General features: G+C 39.1%; 4 protein-coding genes across 6 annotated transcripts; 2 read left to right on the top strand and 2 right to left on the bottom strand.

Moving 5' to 3' along the window:
• Positions 1-13: 13 nt before the first annotated feature.
• spout1 (SPOUT domain containing methyltransferase 1) lies at positions 14-6,943 on the top strand. Its single transcript, XM_010771891.1, has 12 exons — positions 14-101; positions 185-224; positions 1,010-1,123; positions 1,204-1,363; positions 2,668-2,757; positions 2,833-2,882; positions 3,813-3,943; positions 4,563-4,635; positions 4,742-4,840; positions 5,878-5,980; positions 6,358-6,505; positions 6,649-6,943. The coding sequence occupies exons 1-12, from the start codon at positions 54-56 to the stop codon at positions 6,733-6,735; spliced, it is 1,143 nt and encodes a 380-aa protein (XP_010770193.1). The 5' UTR covers positions 14-53; the 3' UTR covers positions 6,736-6,943.
• On the bottom strand, positions 6,942-12,809 carry st6galnac6 (ST6 (alpha-N-acetyl-neuraminyl-2,3-beta-galactosyl-1,3)-N-acetylgalactosaminide alpha-2,6-sialyltransferase 6). Its single transcript, XM_010771890.1, has 6 exons — positions 12,717-12,809; positions 12,253-12,331; positions 11,758-11,952; positions 10,087-10,499; positions 9,326-9,433; positions 6,942-9,224 (listed from the first exon to the last, which is right to left on the bottom strand). Exons 2-6 carry the CDS (start codon positions 12,274-12,276, stop codon positions 9,032-9,034), a joined length of 933 nt encoding a protein of 310 aa, XP_010770192.1. The 5' UTR covers positions 12,277-12,331; positions 12,717-12,809; the 3' UTR covers positions 6,942-9,031.
• On the bottom strand, positions 12,729-17,944 carry st6galnac4 (ST6 (alpha-N-acetyl-neuraminyl-2,3-beta-galactosyl-1,3)-N-acetylgalactosaminide alpha-2,6-sialyltransferase 4). Of its 3 annotated transcripts, XM_010771887.1 has the most exons (6): positions 17,598-17,915; positions 16,781-16,927; positions 15,778-16,187; positions 15,464-15,571; positions 15,184-15,375; positions 12,729-12,818 (listed from the first exon to the last, which is right to left on the bottom strand). In XM_010771887.1, exons 1-5 carry the CDS (start codon positions 17,607-17,609, stop codon positions 15,189-15,191), a joined length of 864 nt encoding a protein of 287 aa, XP_010770189.1. In that variant the 5' UTR covers positions 17,610-17,915; the 3' UTR covers positions 12,729-12,818; positions 15,184-15,188. The 3 variants fall into 3 exon arrangements, with proteins under 3 accessions (XP_010770189.1, XP_010770188.1, XP_010770190.1); XM_010771886.1 differs by lacking the exon at positions 12,729-12,818 and having other exon boundaries at positions 13,643-15,375; positions 17,598-17,944; XM_010771888.1 differs by lacking the exon at positions 12,729-12,818 and having other exon boundaries at positions 13,643-15,375; positions 16,781-17,037; positions 17,598-17,944.
• A 558-nt stretch (positions 17,945-18,502) lies between these two features.
• Positions 18,503-23,940, top strand: miga2 (mitoguardin 2; the record flags this gene model as incomplete). Its single annotated transcript, XM_010771893.1, has 12 exons — positions 18,503-18,584; positions 19,581-19,850; positions 19,987-20,197; positions 20,303-20,418; positions 20,528-20,648; positions 21,248-21,375; positions 21,625-21,742; positions 21,995-22,128; positions 22,231-22,343; positions 22,905-22,977; positions 23,638-23,724; positions 23,842-23,940. Coding segments are annotated over exons 2-12 (1,296 nt in total), but the record flags the coding sequence as incomplete, so codon positions are not given.
• Between the last annotated feature and the right edge of the window lie 1,104 nt (positions 23,941-25,044).

The raw sequence follows: 25,044 nt of genomic DNA on the forward strand, positions 1-25,044 counted from the left end.
ACGTGTGTCGTGACCCGGATGTAAATAGTCTTCACGTGTTTGTGCGTGTAAAAATGTCTACCGACGTCCTAGCGAAAAGACCCAAAATTGAGCCCTCTTTGGTACTTTCAAACTATTATATTACATTAAAGTATCACTTTAATTTTCTCCATATTACTTATAATGTGTTGGTTATTTTTTACAGCCTGAGGACAAGGTGGACTGGAAGAAAAAGAAAGCAGATGGTGAGCTGGCTAGTTAGCTACATGCTAAAGCAGTTTAGTTTGATACACATGTTCAATTATAGTTCAACTGTTTCATCGCTATTAAGTTAAATTATGTTTTAAGTTGTTATTTCATAAAAAAAAGGTCTACCTAACGCTACAATAAATAATTACGTATGATGTTTTACCATGTGTTTAGCCACTCCATTGAGATATTGAATGTATTGTTGGTAATTAATACTTTTAGGCATTGGTAATGTAACTCTTTTATTCAAGTAGGCCGACTGTACTTTTGTACAGTTTTGAGGTATTTGTTCTTTATTTGACTATATGTTTTATATAATTCTACTCCACTACATTTGTTTTTTGTTTTGCTATTGTTCACTATCTATATAATTGTTAAGTTATAAATTAGTTACTGTAATACATTATCATTTAATAATTTACCCAACAGTAAGCAGTAATAAAAGCAATAATACTTTTATATGTTTTCTGGAACAAATGTTTTTACCTTAGTAAGATTTTAATTCAGGACTAGTAACAGAGTATCTTCACACTCTGGTATTGTTCCTTTTAAAAATGTAATGGATCTGTATATGAATACTTCTTCCACTTCTGCTTTTCAGAGAGTAATAGTAGAAGTAGACAACTCAGATTCAGTCACAAGTAGATATTGACATCTTCTCCGTATTCATTTCAAATTACCACAAACCAAAAAACCCTTACACTCTCCATTCAGATATCCCCAGTCTGTCTACATGTGTCTTCATCGCTTACCAATATCATTCATTCTTCTTTAAAAACAGTAAAGGAGTCCAAGAAGCAAAGGAAAGAGGCCAAGCTGATCAAACAGTTGGATAAGCAGATAGAGCTCGAGTCTGCAGAGAAGGAAAAACATGAACAGAGCCAAGACAATAAAGGTAACCTTGTTATCATTTTTGATATTGTTATTCTACCTGTGAAAGACCGCGTGCTGTAATGTGTTGTCTGTGTCCCTCAGGTCGGGCGTACACGGTGAGTGTGGCTCTGCCCGGCTCTGTGCTGGATAACGCTCAGTCCACGGAGCTCCGGACCTACCTGGCGGGACAGATCGCCAGAGCCTGTGTCGTGTTCTGTGTCGACGAGATCGTTGTGTTCGATGAATACGGAGAAGATGTCAAGTAAGTTAAATCAACAGGTACAATATATCTGTGAACACCAAGCTGTAGAAATAAAAAATCATAATTTGATGCAATTGTGCTAAAAAATACAGTTTCCCATTAACCTACATTAGGAAAGACATGTTGTAAATCAGCATATCATTTTTGAAGTAAAGCAACTAGTCAGTACACGCACCATTCACTGCTTCTTGTTCTTTTTACCATGGACGTGTACCGTTTGGATCTCATGGTTATGAACGTGTGCTTGCCCCTTTATTAAATGCTTGTGTACTCATTCAATTCTACCTTTTATCTGCACTGTCCCATTTCTTGTACAAATGTAAATGTCCCCTCTTTGGGACAAATAAAAGATTTTCGATTCTCATTAGTTCCTGAAAGTTGTAAAATACGCATATAGCCTAATAAGCATGTGTTTAGAATAGAGTTTTATCCCTACATACATTAGACCCTCCAGAAAAACGCGGGCTAAATTCCTTGATTATGCGATTAAACATGCAGGTTTTTTATGTGATTTTATGCGGTGAAATTGCGGGAAGTTGCGAAATATGCTAAATATGCGGGGAAAAGAATAACAATTTTTTTAAATATTGGGCTGTCTTATTTATTCTCTCTCACACACACCCTGCCACTAACGTTAAACCCCTTTACTATTCAATTAAACACATTCAATGTTTATTTATTGTAAAAGCAATTGGGCTATTTTCTCACACACCCACACCCACACACACACACACACTTCTCCGCCTCATTCTGTTTTCATTTACTCGTTCGTTATCTGCAGCTTCAATCTTGTAGGCTACTCACTTCGTTTCTTGTAGCCCTCTAAAGGGTTTTGGAGGACCCTCGGTGAACGTGAGTTGTTTGGCTTTCTTGTCCGCAGCAGCAGAAAGCATTTTCGAATGTTTGAATGAATCAAAGTGGGTCGCCACCGTCGATTTTCTCTTATACTCCAACACACAGTTGCACGGGGTGCAGAATAGTTTCCCCCCACTTTTTGCCCGGTCTTTAGTAGAAATGTTCGTCGGTAAATGAGCTCTATACAGTGTTGTTTACATTCTGTGATGCGCGAGCTGATGACGTCACGTCAAGACGAGTTAACTTCTTCTCAACTTTGTCTGGAAAAATGCGGGGATTATGCGGCCTTCTGATAAATATGCGGCCTTTTAAAAATCTGCGCCATTTTGCTGATTATGCGGTAAATTCTGCGATCGCAGAATCGCGTTTTTCTGGAGGGTCTAATACATGGTAATCACCCCAAAGCCATCTGAAAACCTATAGAAAATACTATTTGTTTTCTCCCACAGGACCGTAGAAGGAGAATTTAAAGGTGTTGGTAAGAAAGGACAAGCTTGTATTCAGCTGGCCAGAATACTTCAGTACCTGGAATGTCCTCAGTAAGTAGTACACTTATTATAATCAGATCACTGCCATTTGATCAGATTCTGATTACTGCTTTTATTTTTACCCAGGTATCTGCGCAAGTGGTTTTTTCCAAAGCATCAAGATTTGCAGTATGCAGGTTAGAGTTCCAATTTCATTTATGGCGCATTTACACTGTTTGGTTAGGCCTTATTAGGCCCGGCTCACTTTAATGCTGCGCTCACATTACAGTTTAGGAACTGGGGTAGTATCTATAGTAACGCAGTGTAGGCGGAGCCGTGACGTCATCTTCAATGAGCTCCCCAGAAAAACAACACAGCCGTTAGCTCTTAGCACTCAGAGCTCACAGCTCTTCATATCTGTTCAGAAAGTAGACAAAAGTTAAACAAGTACAAACCACATACTGTCTGTGTCATGGAGAATACAGTCGCTGGTTTATTTATGTCTGTATAGGCCGTTGTTGTGAGTGTGGACGGTCGGAGCATTTACAACGTTAGCTTAGCCAAATCTCCATTTAGACAACACGCATTTTAAAAGGTTTTTCGCCAGCCGTCTGTCTGCAGACTTGTCAAAGCCTTAATTCATGGTTTTTACTATCCGGTATCAGTATGTTGTTACTTCGGCATCATTTTGAAACATGTATTACAATTAAATCACGGTCAAATATGTTCATCTTGTTGTAGTTGTAGCCCCCTTGACAGCGATTCTCTCTCTAGTTTAGCAAACTCAGCCCGACTCAGCCCTGTTTGTTGGCCTCGATAGAACCATGATTTAGTCGGGCCAGAAAAAAGGTGAAAAAGTAGCCCCGGGCCGGAACTAGGCCAAGTGGAAGCGCAACCAAAAACAGGCCCCGCACGGCTCGGCACGCTTAAAGCATGCTCCGCGCTGCAGTGTGAATGCGTCAATCTGAATATAAGAAGACACATTGATTATAAGAAGACACATTAATCTAAGAAGACACATTGATTATAAGAAGACACATTAATCTAAGAAGACACATTGATTATAAGAAGACACATTAATCTAAGAAGACACATTTCTTGAAAGTAATTGCTCTTTTTTTCTGCAGGTTTGTTGAACCCTTTAGACAGCCCTCACCACATGAGGATAGACGATGAGTCAGCGTATCGGGAAGGAATCGTCCTCGACCGGCCGAACAAACCAGGAAAAGGCTCTTTGGTCAACTGTGGGATGAGAAAGGTGAGCATGGTTAAATAGATAAGTAATAGAGGGATAGTACAAAGTTACTGACATCATGTCATGTGGACAAAATGCACAAGTAACTAATTAAAGATACATTTGACTGATATCGTCCAAATATTCAAATGTTTGCTCATTATAACCGTGTAGTGAAAGTCTGTACATGCTTTGGCTCATCTTGTTATGACTGTGATTGTTTTATGACTGCTTGAAGTTGTCTGCTGCCTATCTTGGGCCAGGACTCCTTGGGAAAAGAGGCTTTTAATCTCAATGAGATAATAAATATAGAAAGTAGGCTATAAATAACGATTTTGTTCTGATTTACAAAAAAAGGTATTCTTTATATTAATTTCACATTCTAACATTTGAAAATATAATAGTATAACTTGAAGTTTCCCAGAGCTCAAAGTGATGTCTAGATATCCCTTCTTTTTTTTACAACTGCTGAAAACCCCAAATATATTGGGTTTTATAGTTTATTATAAAGACAAAGAAAAACATTGGTGTGTTTATGTGCTTCAAGAGATGGCCCAAACTATTACATCATCATCTAAATAATTGCCTATTATTATCATTCTGATTCTGCCATAGACTGATTGTGTTCCCTCTGCTCCTACAGGAGGTTCGTATTGACAAACAGCTGCAGTCTGGACTCCGAGTCACAGTGAAGCTCAATAAGAAACAGAGCAATGGTAACGAGACATTTTATTATTTCATATATTTTCTCTCTTAAAGTCCCCATGCGCTCTGGATTCTGCCACCATCAGCTCAGTGTCTCCTCCTGTGTCTCCTCCTCAGACAGCAAGATGTATAAAGGAGCGGTGGTCTCTCCTCACCTCCCCCGCACTGAAGGAGGTCTGTACTGGGGGTACAGCGTCCGCCTGGCATCCTGTCTCAGTACGTTTCTTATTCCTGTGATCAACTGCTATTATGCCCGAAATCAATTTCTAACATTTTAACCATTTTAATCTAAATAGCTAGGCCAGTCATGTTTGTTTACGTGATCAGCTTAGAGTGCGATAACCACCATCATTTGTACATTATCGACTATGGTAGCCGGATGGTAGAGGCGTGTTGTTATTTGCACTTTCTGTAAACAAATGTCCTTCTATTGACAAACGGCTTGCACCATTATGCCTGTTTCGGATGGAAAGACTATGCAAATGGTTAATACTTGTTTTTATCATTTTTAAAGATTCCAAGATTTTTTAGTTTTGGATGTTTTCATTGATCCTTTATTTATTTAGAATATTTTGGACCTTCTCCATCGAAATCAGTCGCATTGACTCGAAGACACATTTTGAGTTGTACTGTTGAAAAGAGGAGATTCCTAGCTTTCAAAAATATTAAGCGAAATATGTCACATTATATAATGATGGTCACCGAGTCATCATTTTGAGAAAAAGGCCTTCAAAGTTTCTTCTTCTCTGGAATCCATCGATCTGATTGATTATTAGCAAATGATCAAAATACTACGGAGGGAAGATATTTTGGTTTGGATTACTGGTCTGGGGGAAGCTCGCGTGTGTGTATACGTGTTTGTGTATTTTTGCGTTTGTGTGAAAACACTCACGTTCATCCACGTTTATTTTTGAAATGAGCCGTTGCGACTTCCGACTGATTTCGATAGAGCGGGTCACATGTTTTCATGTTTCAATTCCAGTGTTCATTGCTCTTTGAAAATGTTTACTTTCATTATAATGCTAATATATTATCATTTTATATAATGGTATAAAATGGGGTTAAAATGAAAATATTGTCTTTTATCTCAACTATTTCTGGGACAATATATCGTCCAAACAAAAGTATTTATCATGACAGGCCGGATCTAGCTTTTTCATCCACACAACCTACTAACTAGTGTACTAATCCAGTTTGAGTATCGAGCACGCTGTGACTGCTTGATCCTTATTGCTGTTGGTTTGGTCATGCAGGTGCAGTATTTACTGAAAGTCCGTATGAGGATGGATACGACCTGACTATTGGAACATCAGAGAGAGGCAACAACTTGGACCAATCAACACTCTCACCATTCAAGTAGGTTCAGAAACAATAGGATAACTATCGCCAAATTCACTCAACGAAGCAGCAAAGTGCGGATTCAACAGTAATTATTCAAAGTTCAACTTTTAAGGCACATTTTTGGCCAGAGAGTTCCTACAGCTAATTTGTTAATGGCCTCTTATTTACTCTATGTTGACCTGTGCTGCAAATAATTGATTTAGCTTGATGTACATAAATAGTCTTCTGGCTGCACACAGTACATTAATATCTCCTTTTGAAATGTAGAGGGGTAGAAGTTTAAAGCAGGATAAACCCACTTTCCACCACCACATTCTAACACAACATTTCAAGTCTTCTTATAACAATAATGGTGTTTCATTCGTTTTAAATGGAGTTTTTCCCACGTGTAGGCATCTTTTAGTTGTTTTTGGAGGTCTTCAGGGTCTGGAGGCCAGTGTAGATACGGACCAAAACCTGGAAGTGACGGACCCGAGTGTTTTGTTTGACCTTTACCTCAACACATGCCCTGACCAGGGCAGCAGGACCATTCGCACAGAGGTGAGGGCTCCTTAAATGAAATATTTGATTGACTTTTTTGTTGAGAAAAGACAGATTTACACTCTTAAAATCTACGCAAATACCTTTTTCATTTGGATGCACACCACGTGTTAATTTACTTTTGTTTATCTTCTTTTCAACAGGAGGCAATTTTAGTTTCCATGGCGGGGCTGAGACAGAAGATCACAGCTGCATTTTCAGATGTTTCCAGCAGTTCATTCAAGATTTAATGAAGAAAGGAAGTGAGCAAAGACTGGCAGACGTTTTATAAGGACCATCAAGTTGTACTTTTTCCATTATCAGTGCTGTAGTGTTGCTTACTGTAAAACAGATGTTATTTCAAACATTCAACATCATTGTTCTTCATTCTGTATGTCTTTGTTTGTAAATGGCTCAACATATTGTACATATTGAAATACAAAAACTATCCACAAGCTTCAACTGACTTGTATTGTATTTTTCAAAGCATATGATATGATTCTCGCAACAGTACTTTCAATGAAAAACAGCGTTGAGATGTCACAACATGTACAGATAAATGTACGGAGGCAGACGGGTGCAAACGCGCTACATCGGCCCAAAACACTCAACAACTTGACAATCCCTGAGCGCCAACAAGCGCTCCGTCCCAGCTGTGTGTCACTTTTTAGTGTCCCCAGGTTTCCTTTGAGTTTGGAGTTTCTTGCAGCGTTTTTTTAATGCAGTTTTGTATATGCAGCGCTTTTAGTAAACGCTGCGCATGTGATGTGAAGTTGGTGAGATGTTTCTTCGTTTGGATATGTTTTGGCAAATTAGTGTTTTTACATTTGCATCGTTTCTAAAGCTGCAGCGTGTTTTTCCAAGTAGAAATGTTTTGTGCCGTTGTTTTGCATTTTCACCTTTTGAACTAAATGGCACAGAATATTTTCATCAATGAGTCTGCTTCAGGTTTGTAAGCAGTTCATCCAACAGATTGTGTAACAGATGCGATTACTTTCCAGTTGCCATGCATGCTACGTGCATTAATCTACCCATGTGTATTGGCATTTTATTCTCATAAATACAAAAAGAAAGCCAGGCAAATATTTCATTTGAATACCAGGTTTGCACAGGAATTGCAATATGCGTTTGTTGTTGGGAGTATTTGTGGATTAGCTTGATATACACTCAGTTCCCACATAATTGGGTACATGTGGCAATACAGTTTGATACGACTCCTGCAATAAATAATACCTTCATAAATGTTCAGATTTAAAATGTTAGAATAGTAGTAGTACAATATTTTGAGGCCTGTATTGTTGAATTGCATCTGTTTGATTAATGTTTATTATACTTAGTTCTTCCTTATTTATATAACTTGGGTGTCTTAGCTATTGAATGTTTTTGCATTATATGCAATATAAACATTTTGTAGTAATAGTAATATCTTGATATATTTCGCAGGCAATTTAATATCGGTAAAATAGCAGCAGTTGATGTGGATTATGTATTTTTTCCAACAAATTACTTTCCAAAAAACCCAAGTATACTGGCTTCTGACCAAGCACATTGCTCCCTTAAAGATGAAGGAACACTTGGTTTGCAAAAGGCATCACAGTTTTAGATATTGCACCCTTCTCTGCATCCTGTTTAGTTTAGTCATGTTTAGTTAATAGCAACATACTAATATATATATATAACACCATCATGATGCATTTTGTGAATTGAAGATGCATGCACTGAAATGCCACTGAGGTAAAAAGGTCATGAGGCACAACTTTAACTCAATTTCATGAAAACATTCAAATCAACAGCAAAAATGTTACAATGAAGTTCTACATTAGACAAATCGAGGATATGACAACTTCTTTAAGATTGGAAAAAACTAGTCTTAGTATTAAGACCTAAGTATTCTGTGAAAGTGGTATTCTGTATCTGTAGAATAGTTTTTCGTGCCACATAATTTCAAGAGCCTTAATGTGTCCTATCAATATAATCAAAACATATTTGTGTCTATTCTATTTATTGCCTGTGTGTCAAACGTATGAAGAAATGATTCTAGCTAAAATAATGAAAAAGTATAATGGTCCTGTCCGTCATATTGCTCCCATACTAAATGTGAATATACTGAAATGTACATGCCGATGAAATGGTTTAGTTGAATCTGACTGCAGTTACTGTAGTTTCACATTTGTATAGTAGACGGTTGATGTAGAGCTCAAATAGTGTTTTGTAGTCTATTGTGTTTCATGAGAATGCTTGCTTATATAATCCCCCTGAGCATGGGAAACACAAGTGCATTTTCAATAACAAAAATATTAGAAACATGTAAAAATTCCTCTTTAAATTCAATTTCGTCTCTATGTACAAAAACACCTGTCGGACGGCCACCACGTCAATGTGGGATTTACACAATATATTATTTCCTCTCATTTGGTCCACACGCTTTTGACCAAAAGATTCTTCGTCCTCTTGGCGTTTTCATGATGATGTGGCTTCACGAGGGTTCATTCTCTCAGTCAGGCCACAGTGAGTATGTGTATTTCTCTCTTTCTTTCCCACTAAAGTCTAAACCCATTTGGGGTGAGAGAAGGTGATGTTGTACTGCTTCGCCCAGCGGCCAAACACTTGTTTCTCCGTGATGAAGCGATGGTGGTTCCCTCTGCGCGCCCCCTCATGCTGCAGGTATGTGACACACTCATCCGGCCCCCTGGGCTTGTAGTAGTGGTAGGGCATCTTTTTGGCTGGAGGTTTAAATTTTCTAGAAAAATGTAAGGTTTTATTAATGAGTTGAACAACCAGATTATTAGTGATGTTCTAATTGTGAAGCAAGTACTGCATTGTTACCAACAATGTACTTACCCACAGTGATTGGGTGGGACCATCCCATACACTTTGATACTATCACAAAGCTCGATGGCAATGACCATAGTGAACCAGCCTGTGCTCAGCCAGGAGTGAGATTTCTGTCTGAGCAGAAGAAAACAGCAAAACAATCTGTTAGTGAAATCTACCCAATATGGGGCTGGAAAAGATATACCACCATTTTATGACCAAATACAATATATATCAATATAGCAATGATATTGTAGGGTTGTTCATTGATGCGTTCACAACAAATGACACAATGACAATTTTTATAATCATCAATAATAGCAAATGAATTACTTAAAAACCTAAAAAAAGTTGCAAAAATAATATTTAAAATTGCAATATAATGAGCAACGTCCTCAAAACATGATATAATGTATATAAACATAATAGTGCAAAATAATGACTTGGTATCTCAAAGCAAGGAGACACTTTCACCAAATATCGTAAAAGATCATCTTCGTATTAAGCCATTAAAAGACATCCATCCAAATGGCAAAATAATGATTTAATTTCACCAAATATTGACTAGAAATTGCAAAATAACAACTTAGTTTCTCAAATAATGGGAAACATCTTTCAAATAATTACTAAATTTAGCAAAAATAATGACTTCATATTAAGCCAGAATAGAAAACATTTGCGATAATACAATTTGCAACACCTCTGACAAAATGCAGTCTCATATCATGTTCTGGATAATGTATCTGGCTCTACATGAAACCTGATCCCTCTGCTCAGTGAACCCTCACCTGTCCCGCCCGGTCTCCCGGTGAAACAGGCTGTCGAAGCGGCGCATCTTGCTGGCGGTGATACTGAAGCAGGACATGTTGCTGTAGGTGGTGCTGACCCTCTGGATCAGCCGGTACAGGGTCCCTTTGGCGTCCTTCCCCATCTTGTTGGGGGGTCCCCAGAAGATGATCACAGGGCTGCTGTCGGGCCTGTGCAGGAACTCGCTGGGCCTGCGGACCACCCTGAACACGCTGGAGTGGGCCACCACCCTCAGAGAGGTCTGGTTCCCCACGTCCGCCTCGAAGCCCAGCGTGGGGGCGTCGTTCATCCGGATCACACACTGCGCCTGGTCGATCTCCGCCCCGGCTCGACTCCCCAGGACGTGGCTGGAGCTCGTCACCAGAGCACAGCTGCCACAGTGCAGACTCATCGTCTGACGGGAAGAGACACACGAGTGGATCAACTTATAGTTTAGCAAAATATCGATTTAATGACACAAAAGAAATGATGAAGAACCTCAAAATAATGAGAAACTTTCTCAGAAATAAGTATTGCACAATATTTTGAATTTGTGGCATTAATTAATGCATTTTTATTGCAAAAATAATGACTTGGTGTTGAAAAAAAATTACTTGTATCATCTTAATGAGTAACTGTTCCCAAAAAGAACTTTAAATAACTCTTTGTGTTGAAATTCTATTCTTTGGAGAACAATGTTTTTGCAGTGCTCAGCTGGCTTCTTAGAGCTTCATATTTGTATTTTAAACTGGTTGACATAAGTTGTTGTGTGTTATGAGATATGATAAATGAAAGCAGGATGTAGCTGGTTTGGAGAGGAACAGTTCACCTTGTATTTCACAGTGTTTACTTTGAGGGACTCATCTCTTACAGTTCTTGATTTTGAATAATTCCCTGTAATGTCTTACATAAGCTGCAGCTGCCCACTGTTTAGGACAGGGGTGTCAAACTCAAATCCGGCCGTGACTTCATTTTATGTGGCCCCACAAGAGCTTTTAAAGAATATAACATGTTTATTATACGGTTACATGCTGATTTACAGAAGCGATGCCCATAAACTACATGTCCCACAATGCATCTCAAATTGGACTTTTTTTTCCTTCAAAAATATGCCTTTTATCTTAGAATTTGACTTCTTTTTCAAAATGTTACCTTTTCCCCAAAATGTCACTTTTTTTTTAAAACTTTTTTTCCAGAATGTGGCTTTTCTTTTTAAATCATTTTGTGACATTCTCACTGAAGAGACTTGCAATTATTTGCCATAGACTTCTTCTTTCAGACGTAGTTAATTATGAAGTTACCCTATCCGATAATAATCCAATGCAGCAGAGGCAATAATGTAATACATTATTTTATATATATTAAATATTTCTATATGTATTTTTTTATATAGTCTTAAAGTTACAACCGGTTCTTTGAGTGCAACCATAATGCGAATGTGGCCCGTGATGAAATTGAGTTTGACACCCCTGGTTTAGGAAGTCTGTGCGTCTTTCCTTTTTTGAACAATGCACCACATCCTTTTTGTATCTTTACTGACTTCCTGAGTTTTGAAGTTAACATGCTCCGTGCAGCAGCTACATTTCCCTTCTTTTGCATTCTTCTCTGATACTTATTGTGGATTTCCACGTCATAAAACACATTTCTTCGTCCGTGCATGAGCTGTTGAGTACCTTGTTCCCATGGAATGGCACATATCCGTCTTTCCCAGACCACTTCTTCAGATCTGTGGCCTTGATGGCCTTATTTATAGCCAGATGTAGTGGAGAGTAGATGTTATCGTTGACATTGTTGGAGCCATAGAGGATGAGGAGTGTCATCAGGACGAAGATGGCTGCGAAGATCACCAGCCTGTGGCTCTGCTGCCCCTGAGGAGTAAACAACAGAGTTAACGTGTCATCTAAAACCTCATTTGACCGACATTTTGTATCAACACTATGCTTCTGCTCCACTGGTTTCAGAGGGAATTATTTGATTGTTTTGTCAACAATTATTTTTAAAAGCTGTAATTAATTTTAAGAGTTTACATTTTACAAAGAGAACAATTTGGAGCTTATTAAATACAATGTATTTTGTAAGATAAACGAATCAACACTATAGGCCTACTGTAAAAAAAAAAAGTCTCACTATGGTTTCAACTTGGTCTGAGGGCCACACCCTGCTCTTACCTTTGCACTGAGCTTGAGCCCCATTCTGTCAGATCAGGCTGTGTTCCAACACACTGCCAGTGACTGTCTGTCATCATATCTGAAATATGGACAAACATGAGATGCTGCTGTACATTCAAATCCAATCATGCGATGAGTCCACCGTTGCCCTAACACTGTACATTATTCAGTATTATGGCAATGCTCCAACAAAAACAAGCACAGTTATTCACTTAATGTATGCTAATTGCAGTACAAATCCTATACCAATCTGTTACTTTTACCTTAAACCCCATTAATACAAGGCAATTATTATATTGTAAAAGAAAAGGAAACATCATACGCAGCCATATTTCCCAACGGCTGTTGACGAACATGCACTGAGATGATTCTAGTTTTAAACAACACCCAGTTGATAGGATTAAATATGATCCGCAGCGACATGTCCCATTCCGATGGACAACTGTCTTTAATCCGCACTTTACCGTTTTATGCTCCCGGTGTGTCTCCGTGTGTGATGTCTCTCTGCTCTGCCTCGCGCCCCCATTTTCCTGCGCCACTAGCTGACGTCATCATCACGTATCTCACTGCAGCAGTGTGTGGAAAATATAATCACATTATGTACTCTTCTTATAAACATGCAAAAATGTTCACACTAAGGGTACACAGAATAAGTAACAATAATAAAAGAAAAGACAAATACATAACTAAAGGTGATATGTATTCAAGGAATACAAAAGTGTTGTTTCATGTTTCACACTGAGGGTACACAGAATAGGTCAACATTTATTTTAAAACAAAATCATAAAATAATACATCTCTAAGAAAAGTTGATACAGATTAAAAATATTTTTTTAATATTTCCTTCTTATTCATATGTATTCGTGGTGCCATTATGATGTAGTCCAACATTTGGTTTAAAGTCCGTCTATTCTTATGGATGTGGAATGTTCCTATAAATGAAATTAACAGTTTATAAAACATTCATTTTTCTTTTCCATCATCTCCTTGAAAGTATATAAACATATTTAGCGTGTATGTGTCTGTAGCTATATAGGCTCAAAACGTTAGCATTCATTTTCAAACATCTACTAAACCCTTGGTTTGCATCACAATTAGAAAATTAATGCAATTTGAAGGCACATTTGACATAAACCTGTACGAAAAATGAAATGGAATATTAAAAGAATCCATTAAAAATACTGTAAAATACTATAATAACTAACTGACTATATTATTAATGGAATATGGTCAAATAATAAGGATTATATTTTCAGCATATAACATATGAAAGTGTAGTCTCCTCAGTGAAAACAGCTTATCCTTAAACTGAACTCATCTGATACAATTAAAAATGTCTGAAATAAAGACTTCTTGTCTTTAACCTCATACAAAGACAAGCTCTCACACACACTGTAAGCAGATTTATTCACATTTACACCAATATCTGCAGTAACCAGTGGTTTAGTTTACATTCAGGTTCGTACTTTGTACACCTCACAACACAAGTCTACTTAAAACAAATCATCAATAAAACGTTTTAATTCAAACAACTCCTGTCTGAAATGTACCTTATAGGAGAACACAGTAGTTTGCACAGTAGTATAAGTACTATTATGGTCTTTGGAATTGGTCACAAATAAGCGTTATGTGACTGAAAAGGCAGCGCTATGTTTTTTACTGTAAACAACCAGCAGAACATATAAAGGGTGAAGGTGGATGTAACTCATGTTGTGTTTATGGTAGTGGACCAATTACATTCAAAGTTTCAAAAGACACTAAACTGGGTCTCCATGATCTGTGTGTACTATCCATTTAATACTGTTTGTTGGCCATTTATTGTAAACTATCTGTGAAGAGTAACCTCTGCAGAAACATGTACTGCTCGTCAGAGTTACATAGAGCCGCTGTGTCCTGTCACTGGTGTTAACTGCAAAATCTCTCTTTGGGTTAAACGGCACTGTGGAAATATCTAGACACTGCTCACAAAACACAAGCTAAACTAAAAGCTTAAGACTTAAAAAATTAAAACCCTGAATCTATGTGCACTCAAGGCAAGTTGCAAGTACAATTTGAACTGTTTTGAAGCGCATTTAAGGTACCAAAACCAACTGTGTTTCATACTTTAATAGCTGTTATCACATTAACATTGTTATAAATGCAAGTTTACAGAATTATTTTTAAATTCTGAATTTTCTGTGTAATATTACGTGTGACTTTCACAACTAATTGTGCAGTTGAAACACCACATTGAGTTTTAAATTCAAGCATATGCCTAGCCTTTGAAAATCAGCAACTTCTTTGGGAATGAATCATCTTTGAGATCATTTTTTAGGCAAACATTTAAAAAGAACTCTTCGATTCCAGTTAACAATTGTCTTTGTTTTCTGCTTTTCTTTGTCTTTTATGACTGTAAATTGACCAAGGTCATTTCAAATGTAAACTTGAGTTCTGGTACAATGTTCTTCTGTTGACCTTTTTTAAAAACAATTTAAAAATGTTTTGACCAAAACATGAAACGATTAATTGAGATAACAAGTGCCAGATTAATCAAAAGCTGCAGCCCTAAACAATAAACTTCCTGTTTCCTAGAGTATAGGCGCAAGTTGAAGTTGCAGCATACAAAAACGTTTTGCAAAATTAAATAAAAAGTCAAGGCACAGGTATGACGAAATGAAAACTGTAAGCTTTGGTATAAACTGGTTTTAGTATCTAGTTTAGTGGCTTAGTTTTTTGTATCAGTTTCTATACTGATATATGGCTATACATAATGGTAAGTAATACTGAGAGTGGGTTACCAGTTGAATGCCGGGACATCTGGAGCATTATTTCATATTTATGGCTAATGATAGTATACACTATCAAATGGAACTTTTAGAGGTAAAAAAAAACATTTTAGAAAACAATCTTCAGCAAGGAAGATTAAAAGCCAGCAAAAGTAATCTTTAAGACCTTTTTTAGAGGCTCCATGAGGGGTGTTTAAACTCCATTTTGTGCCGTGTTGCCCATTTAGCGTAGATGGCCTTCTCGGTGATGAAGCGATGACCCCCCCGCTGCGTGTTCTCGTGGACCTTGTACATCCGACACTCATCCACTCGGTTCCTCTCGTAGTAATGGTAAGGAACAGTGCTGTGATTGGCTCGACTGTCAGGAGGAGTTCACAGGTCATTTAGGATACGTAGAATAAGATGAAGCTCCAGTATTGATCATACAAGAATGCAAAATGTCTCACCTGCAGTAGTTATTATCAATCATTCCATAAACACGGATGCTGTCACACATATCTAAAGCCAGAATCATGGTGAAGAATCCGGTGCTGAGAAACGCCCCGGTCTTCATTCTGAGGGAGAAACCAAACATGTGTTCTTAAAAGACCCGTAAATGAACATATTAAAAACCACACAAAGGCTAATAATTTACTTATGTCAGGTAAATTCATTGCAGGTGTGAGAATATTAATGATCGGCTCAAAATAATGTTAAAAACAATTATCTCCAATCAAATAACATACATTTTTTGGACTGAGACATCAAACTCATTCTGTACCTGTTCTTTCCGGTTTCATTCTGAAACACACTGTCACAGTACTGGATCTTCTCCCTGGTCACAGCGTACAGTTTGACTTTTGGATACTTCTCGGCCATCTTCAGCAGAGAATTAAAGACCCTTCCTTTCCCGTCCTGCCTCATGTTCCTCTCAGGACCCCAGAACACGTACGTGGTGTCGGCCGACTGCTGGAAATATTGGCGCTCGTTTTTTACCAGCAGGGGAACACTGGTGTGAGAGACAACCCGGACGCTGGTGCGACCCCCCACGTCTCTCTCGTAGCCCCCCGTGGGGGCATTGTTCATCCGGATCACACAGGGTACTTTGTCGATCTCTTCTCCAGCGCCGGCTCCGATCATCTGACCCGAGCTGGAGACCAAGGCACACTGGCTGCAGTGCATGTAGAGGAACTGTTGAGGACCAGGACAGGATAATCAAAATTAGAAGTCCTATTTACAGTGACAACAGCAGATAGACAGCACAAATGAAAGTCAAAAAAAAATTAAGTATAACATCAAATAAAAATACATCCATGGTAAACAAATCAGGGGCAGTGTTATGAAAGAAAGTGAAGTATCAGTAAGTGAAAAAAACCAATACAACCTAAAAATGTTGTTTTAGATTGACATATTAAGTAAATTCATTGACATAAATCTAATCTACTACAAGCATATCTCAGTATTTATTCTACCAGAATTACATCTGTATGAATATTTCTGACTATGAGACCTAGCCTGTGACTTGTTGTCATCGTTAAAGAAGGACTCAGATCATTTTCTTAAGTACAAGTACAATTACTACACTGTACAAATACATCTGTAAACACTGGAGACATGTGATCGGCAGGATTGATGTTGAGACCGAGTTCCAACCTGCAGCTTCGCAGGGGTTTCCTTTTTTTAATAGTCTGTGGATGTGCGTCTCAGAACTAACAAAACGAGCTATGACTTGGACTAAGACCCTAACGGATGTATTTTGTGAGTGATGTATTTAGTCCTCTCACCTGGTCCTTCTGGATGGGGCCGATCCTCCTGTAGCCCTGGAGCCCGTGTCCCTGCAGGGCGGCCGTCGGACCGTCCCGTGTGAGTACATGCCAAAACCAGATCAAGAGAGGAAGGCTCAGGCTGAGCAGGCCGAGCCAGCGGAGCATCTGAGGGGACGACAGGGAACGTGTTGAGGAGGTTCATCTGGAAGGAGCCTACCGGACATCCAGCTCATGTTTCCATACATGAAGTACTCAGATCTTTCACTTAGGTAGGCCTTAAAGTAGTAATTATCAAAATGTAGAAATACTCTGTTAATCAGTTAAATAAGTAAATGTACAAATGCATTGTACTCAAAATGTACATAAATGACAAAAAAAATCGTCACTTAAATGCAAAAATATTTCACAGATGATTGGATTTGCAGCTTTTTTTGATAATAATTTTCTCTTACAAAAGTGAGACAAAACAACCATAGGGCATGTACCCCTTTGGGTTATTCGGACGTCATTTATTTTTCTCTTTCTGATTAACAAAATAAAATTGACAAATTACAGTATTATTATAATGTATGCATTGGTGTGTAAGCATCACTAATGCTGTAGCTGCAAGGTGGAGCTTACTTAATACTGTTTAGCATTAAAATAAACTAGTACAATTAAAATTGTCAGATAAATGTTGTGCAGTAAAAAGTACAATATTGGCTTACAGTAGTAGAATAGTCCTATAAGGAGAACAAGTAAACACTGAGACACCTTACAATTGTACACTATCTGCAATATATTCAGTAAGTGTTCTTTGTTTTGAGTACACATACATTAAATAACCGGCTTGTACCTGATATTTCATATTAAGGCCCAGGCTGCGATAGCTCCGCTTCTGAGAGCCCTAGCGAACTCATTTTCGCAGCCGATTAACTCGAGGCAGAAGCGGCAAGAAAGACAAGCCTATCCGAGGAGAACTCATGATCAGACGAATTCATATTTACAGATTTTAATGGCCGCTCCCGGTCTATTTTCCACTACAAGATCCTTTTCTTGTCAGGTTAACCTTCATCCCCAGGCAGATAAACACTTTCACTACTGTTGGTTAATCGATTGCATGTTGGAATTAATTGTTATCTTAAAATACGTCCAGTTTTTTTTTTACCGTTATCTCTCATTACAGTGCCTGCCTGATAAACATTTTCTCTGTGAACAAGGCTTCCGGGCCGACCTTTCAAAATAAAAGTGTCACCTGAGCCCATAAAACAACGAAATACTCAACAACAACGTAGCCTACAATTATACATGTATCTGTTTGCATATTCTCACCTTTTTATACATATTTAATAAGCATTGTCAAACATTAGTCTCAGATAAAAACACCCAGCCAGATAATCACATGCCTGCCATTCATTGGCATTGCATGTACAGTTATGTTTCGTGTACATCTCAAAACATGTGTAACATGTAATTTTATATGATATTATATGATGGTATGTGTTATGCTTTCATATAATGTATATTACATTTGATTGTATGTTTTGAAAAATACATGTGGTAAATTTTCCGACAGTTTACCTTGTGAGTGTTATGTTCATTCAGGGATGATGCTCTTTGATCGATGATTTGATTGGTCTTTTAAAAAACTTATCCCGCCTCTCTTCCATCCGATTGGCCAAGAAAAAAAGTGAACCTCTATCCTCCTCCTTCCATTGGCTTTGGAATTGCGTCAGTATCGTTACGCACCAAAAACACCTCCCCCTAGCAAAAAGCTAGTGTGCGGCTTTCACTAACTGTGACACAGGAATGCCCTTTCCTGCTAGCGCCTTTAATGCTCACGGTATGTACCTGTGTGATTGATTATGATGTTAGTTACCACTGGTTAGCTGTACAAAGAGCCGGTGAAACCTGTGAGATGTCAGTTTAAAAGCACCGCTGCTCACGGTGTCCGGTTGACCGGATCATGATGCTGTGATGTGAAGTGACAGATGAGCTAGGCTAGCCCAAAATGCTAGCTAACGTTAGCATTTTTGCTTGTGAGATTGAGGGCTTTTTGCCTACTTGTGAGTGCTTTTTTTAGCTTGTCAATAATATTTTTAACAAATACAATACACAGGCTTGCTGTGTATTTGTATCTATTATTTTAATAACGTGGTGGCTGTAATGATTTATGTTCTCAGCTGCCTGTATGCTACCTAGTTTCATGTTTGTTCAGCTAGCAACCTCGCTGTTGCTTTTACTTTCTTAATTTCCGATTGCAAACCTCCTGTTTGCAAGTCACTATCACTATGATAGTGACTTGTATTCACTTTCAACCTTTGTTTTTTAATTGTAATTGGCTTACAAAATGTTTTTATTGTCTATTTTACATTGTTATTTTGTCTTCTGTTTCAATTTGCTATGTGAAGCACTTGGGGGCTGCATGATTGTATGAAAGGTGCTATATAACAGAAGAAGAAATCGATTTTCTTATTGTATTAGTTGGTTTTGCACCAAATAGAGAAAGCCAGAAAGGTTTAACACCTGGTGTTTGTCATGTGTAGCAGGTGTGGGGCAGGCTGGTCAACTGGCTGCAGACCAGACAGCGTAGATAGCTTAGTAGCTGGCAGAGTGTCAAGCTGCTCGGCTGCTTAACAGTTAATGCAACTTATTATAAATGCAGCTTTTTGCATGTTGATTCTGTGTCTTGAGAGTTTTGCCCTGGAGCCAGTTTCAAAGTTCCTGTGATGATAAACTGTCTTTTGATGAATCGTCTTAAGCTTTGTAATGTAATCTATCACTGAATGAGGAAGCTGCAACAACCTGGTCTTTTCCATAATTCATGTCTTTATTAAAGGGCAATAAATCTACAATCGAACATTGGACCAGTGTGGAGCCAAAGCTCGGGGAGTGGATGAGGACAGCCGGTTCATCAGCAGGCCCTGAGCTGGCTGACCTCAAAGCAGAGACAACACCTCGATTAGGGTGAATTTGAAAATAGCTGTGCCCTGAAGGCATTTCCATTTTTAAGATGTCATGCAAACGAGCAGACGGGATGTCCATAGCTCAGGCGTTAGCCATGACTGTAGCAGAGATACCGGTGTTTCTCTATTCCACATTTGGGCAGGTAAAACACATTGCCTCAGTTAAGCTTTGCATATGTACACACAAGCACTTTTCAAAAACCCCAGTAACAATGGCTGAATTTATTTTTGGTAGAGCCCTTTATATCAACACCTTATGTTTTCCTCCTCTGCTTTCAGTCCATATTTTCTCAGCTAAAGCTCACCCCAAGCTTGAAGAAGGTGCTGTTTGCCACGGCGCTGGGCAGTGTCGCATTGGCTCTCACCGCTCATCAGCTGAAAAGGCGGGGGAGAAAAAGGAAGCAGGTAACACAAGGGAAGGATGGCCAGAAGACAGTGGGAATACCTGAGGCGCTGATGAAGACAGGAAGACCCTCGTCATTAAAGAGAGGTGTGCTTGACTCAGTGTTTGGACGAAGAGTCATTTGAGATGTTTAAAACAAATGCTTTGTGGTTGCTGTATCAACATCTATTGAGAATGTTTTTCTCTCCACAGGCCAATTTACTGGCCGACAGATGATGAGTCCCAGCAATCGCAGCAATGACACCATGAGTGGAATTTCTTCCCTGGGCCCAAGCAAACACTCAAGCTCCTCACACAGCCTGGCATCTGTAAGTTTAATTATTTGCAACATATTTGTACATTTTTGCTCACAGTTTTTCCCTTTTCTACATTTTTCTAATATGCCTTTTTTTTCTGTCTTGTCTGCTCCTGTCATAGATGCGAGTCCCAAGCTCTCCAAATCAGTCTGCCAATCCGTCCACCCCCTGGGAAGCGGAGCCCGTGGTGGAAGAGTCGGGAGCTATGGAGGATGCAAATGCAGAGAATCTCTATATAATGGGTATCTATTTATAAAGTTGCTCTATTGTACCTCTAAGGATTAATAAAGTACTCCAGTTATTGGTGACTATGGTAAAAAACAAATGCTGCATTGGCACTAGGAGGGACAATACTCAAATGTGCAGTTGGTTTGGATGACTTGTAACATTTGCATCTTGAGTATAATGTTAAAGTCATTATTATGTGGTTTTAGAATAATCTGATAATATTGATAGTTTAACACAGCTTTCCCCCAACCCATGACTATAATGCAGCATTACATTTCTGCTGTTGGTAATGTAGAACGAGTCAAGAAAATGGAGGGTTTAATAAGGTTATTGTTGGACTCTTGGAGCCGTAGTGCTGTGGTATTTGGATTAGCCTTCATGAAGAATTTGAATTCTTTGCTCTTTACACCGTACAAACTCAGGTCCCTTAAACCTGCAATCAGCTGCTTTTTTGACACGAGGATTTGCCCTATTACTGAAACAACTAAGAAGTAACTCCAAACACTGTAACTCTGTTTTTCTGTGCCATTTGCAGTACTTTCCATCTCAAACCTTTATTTTCAAGCTCACAAATAAACAGTTTGCTAAAGTCTTACCACTCTATTGCTTGAAGGGATGGAGCTGTTTGAGGAAGCTCTACGAAAGTGGGAGCAGGCCCTGAATATCCGCCATCAGCCCAGCTCGTCCTCCAGCAACCACAGCCTCGCTCTGCAGGGGGCCGCATGTGCTGAGCTTCCTATGGTAACCAATCTAACAATGATTACCAATACAAACTGCACAAAACTCTTCTACATGGTTGAATGACTTTCCAGCTTGCATACAGACTAGAATTGCATTGTTTAGCTGGGATTTCACCTGCTGTTCTTTGTTGCACATTTCTAATGAATTACAATGAAAGGTAATGGAACTGATCCTGGACTAAAGCCCTTTTTTTTTTACATACAAATCCATGATCTTTACTTGTTTTATGCTTTTCCCTTTTCATTACAGGTTGAATCCCATAATAACGTGTTTGCTGAGAAGTTGGAGACCCTTCTGCACAGGGCCTACCACCTGCAGGAGGATTTTGGCAGCAGTATCCCGACAGACAGCGTGCTAGCAGATTTCGGTAAGCGTCATGTTGGTTTCACGTATAAGGTTTAACGATATTATTAATCAAGGGGAACACATTTGGATTACAGGCACAAGTTTGAAGAATAGCTGAGTTTCGATGACAAAAATAACTCGTTATGGTTCATTATTGCCGTAGGATGATGCAGTCCTGGTGTGTATCAGTAGGAATACCGTTTCTGTTTTTTACATTGGGGCTACACTCTTCATATTCCTGTTTTGACCTGTGTTTCGATTCTTGCCCTGTCAGTCAGAGTTTGTGGTGTTCCTTTGGCAGAGAGTGAAGGAACTCTTATCTTGCCTCAAGTGGAGAGTTTCCACAGACTGCACGATGACGATGACACAACTGTTACCTCCGACGACTCCTTCTTCTCGGCTGCAGAGGTCAGTTCCCAAATAACTGGAATACATTGTAACAGACACTTATTTGTACTTATATTTGTACCAAGTACACTTCACATACTGTTTTTTTTTTTTTCTGTCCAGCTGTTTGATGCCATGTCTCTGGAAGGTGTGTACCAGCCTCTGAGGCCTGCAGCTCTCTATGAAGAAGCCTTGTGTCTGGTGCGGGAGGGCAAAGTGCCCTATAGGTCCCTGAGGTAACTGTGAAGTTTAACAACTGCAGCTAAAAAGTGCATTAGTGCTGTGTTAAATCTTGTTTTTTTACTTAAAGTTGGTTAAATGTTTGTGTGTAATGTCAAAGGAGTCGTCGGTAGTGACGAACCGACCGATTATCAGCCGATTCTGGACTTTTCAATAAAAAATCCGCTGCACAATACCTACCCTGAATGAACAGCACAAAGAAAAAGTGATCCGTTAGCTGGGGAAGAACATAATGGAGCATTTACTGTAGCAGCTAAATTCCCAGATATTTCCCTTAGACAAAACAAAAAAAGAAGCTAAAGAGTAAACATTGAACTGAGTCATGGCCCCTGCAAAAATCAACTAGCCAACACAACTAAACACGGGTACACATCACTTATTTCAGCAATCAAAAGAAGAAGAAGAAGAAGAACAAGAGGAAGAGGAATATGACTGTCCTCTGCATGTGTATTCTAGATTCTTCTCTGCTTACACGTTTGCCCTTTCAACTTCATAAAAGGATTCTTTGTCAGTGTTTCATTGAGCTTCATACATCTCTGTCTTTCTTTTTTTCCCAGGACTGAATTACTTGAATGTTTTGGGGACCAAGACTTCCTTGCCAAGCTCCAATGTGTGCGACAAGCATTCCAGGTGTGTTTGAGCTCCTAAACCCTGCCAATGTTATCCAGATCCTTTTCTTTGTTTGGATGCAATCATTGTCATAATCCCCTCCCCTTTGTTCAGCCTTTTAAACCCACTTCTAAATGTCGGTCCTTTTCCAACATTGTGGTTACAAATAAGCTTCACGAGCTAGGTTGTACTTAGCAGTGCTTGATTCCTGTTCTAATATAGATTGCTTTTTTGTTTTGCTGGACCCCCATTCATGATCTCATACACAATGTAATGACACTCTTGTAGAAACCTTGTAGCGAGACTCTAACCTACCGGAGTTTGTAATATGCAACCTTTGTTCAGGTGTAGTCTTAGCACCCATAGGCAGGTCGAGCCAGGGGTCTCTGTTCTGTTGAATTATGCTTTGGAAAGGTACAAAATATATACATAAAGAAAACATAAATGGATGATACTTTTATCTTTAGAACTTTAGATTTTAAGCTTTGTTCTTCAGTCTCGGGAAAAAAACCAGTTTCATGCATTGACAATTGCAGAGCCGAAGTTGAAGCAGAAATGTTTATATTTTGGATGTGTTCAATTCTGTTGCGTTTATCTACTACTGCAAATGCCATGTATTCCACTTCAAGTCAGAGATATGTAGAACTCGGATATCTAATGAGATGATGCTTTTCTTTTCAGTTCCTGTTGCTAGATGAAACTCACCGCACATTTTTCATGGAGACCGGGAAGCAAATGATTGCAGGGTTAATGGTGAAGGCAAACAAGGTAAAAACACTACTCATTTACATCTTCACGTATAAACGGGACAGTCTTCTATTTCTCTGGACACATTTGTCCATCAGTAACTATTAAGTCTGTGTGTTGTTTGTTGCGTTAACACAGAGTCCCAAAGGCTTCCTGGAGAGCTACGAGGACATGCTGCTCTACACAAAGAGAGAGGAAACATGGCCCGTCACCAAGATGGAGCTGGAGGGTCGGGGGGTGAGCACTCGCATCATTTATCTCACTGTGTTTGGATTAGTTTACTCAGGGAAACAGGGATACTTTGTCACAGGGTTTATGTAAACTGGCTAACCTGAATTCAACTTGAACTGAAGATCAGCCCACAGTTAGATCACTCTGCACTTTACTCACAGTAAGGCTCATTTTAGAGTCAGGCTGGTGGCGATTGTGTAACTGGCAAACAATCCGTTCTTATTTAAGTGCAACATAATTTATTTACTTTGACTTGCGTTAAATACTTGAGAACAATAACGTTTTCCTAAGAACTTAAAGTGTGTATGTGTAGCCGCTTTCACACCAAGTACTTTGCTGCACTTAGGCCCCGGCTCCACAAGGACGCATACGGCTAAACGCATAGGATTAACGCAATCGCAAAAAAGCTTCCGTCCACACGCAATGTTCACCGGATAGTGTCTGTCCACACGAGACAGCTCCGTTTAGCTCCAACCGCTGGAGAAGCTGCAGTACATATGCAGGAGCCTGTACGTGGCGCTGTAACTTCCTCCACAAAAGCAGCGAAGAAGCATGGTTGTCATGGTTGCCCTTCTGTTTATTCTCCGCGGTGGGGGCCGAGGGAACCGGGCAGAGTTTTTCGCCAGTCAACGTGTATTAAAGTTTAAATCTTCCGGACAAAATTATAAAAGTGCCGGTCAAAGGTCTTCTTTGTATTTATTGAGCTTTAAAACAAATGAATAACGACTCTATATAATATAATAATAAAATACACGGAGCCTCTCTTTTTCCTCCCTCTCTTCGGACAGCGTCAGTGTCTGTCTCAAGCAGCAGCTGATCCAGTAATGAGTGACCCGGCCGACAGTAAAAATAAATATATTTATAACTAGTTTAGGTAGTTTGAGAGGTAATTAAAATAGCTAAGGGTGATGATCTGACTTGAAGTGTGTGTGTTTTGCTCCGTTCACCGCTGCATCACAGCGGGAGGAGCTGCAGGTGAGCAGAGCTGCGTGTCTCCGTCCTGTCAGATTAGACTTCACTCGCGTTTATGTCCATATCAGAGAAAGATAAATAATCTGAATTCAGTGTGCAGTTTACTTTGACGCGGGGGTGAGTAGCAGAGGTGGGGAG

This window comes from Notothenia coriiceps, unplaced genomic scaffold (assembly GCF_000735185.1).
Source record: "Notothenia coriiceps isolate Sejong01 unplaced genomic scaffold, NC01 NC01_scaffold00010634, whole genome shotgun sequence".
Taxonomy (NCBI): Eukaryota; Metazoa; Chordata; class Actinopteri; order Perciformes; family Nototheniidae; genus Notothenia; species Notothenia coriiceps.

What these genes read in the sequence shown, in the direction of transcription:
- spout1 (XM_010771891.1), top strand. Translation starts at nt 54, where the DNA reads ATGTCTACCGACGTCCTAGCGAAAAGACCCAAAATTGAGCCCTCTTTG. An exon ending in CAATAAGAAACAGAGCAATG is followed by an intron (nt 4,636 to 4,741) that starts GTAACGAGACAT and finishes TCTCCTCCTCAG; the next exon opens with ACAGCAAGATGTATAAAGGA. An exon ending in CCGCCTGGCATCCTGTCTCA is followed by an intron (nt 4,841 to 5,877) that starts GTACGTTTCTTA and finishes TTGGTCATGCAG; the next exon opens with GTGCAGTATTTACTGAAAGT.
- st6galnac6 (XM_010771890.1), bottom strand. Translation starts at nt 12,276, where the DNA reads ATGGGGCTCAAGCTCAGTGCAAAG. An exon ending in GGCTCAAGCTCAGTGCAAAG is followed by an intron (nt 11,953 to 12,252) that starts GTAAGAGCAGGG and finishes TTTACTCCTCAG; the next exon opens with GGGCAGCAGAGCCACAGGCT. An exon ending in GTCCCACCCAATCACTGTGG is followed by an intron (nt 9,225 to 9,325) that starts GTAAGTACATTG and finishes ACATTTTTCTAG; the next exon opens with AAAATTTAAACCTCCAGCCA.
- st6galnac4 (XM_010771887.1), bottom strand. An exon ending in GCCCCATCCAGAAGGACCAG is followed by an intron (nt 16,188 to 16,780) that starts GTGAGAGGACTA and finishes GGTCCTCAACAG; the next exon opens with TTCCTCTACATGCACTGCAG. An exon ending in AATGAAACCGGAAAGAACAG is followed by an intron (nt 15,572 to 15,777) that starts GTACAGAATGAG and finishes TTTCTCCCTCAG; the next exon opens with AATGAAGACCGGGGCGTTTC.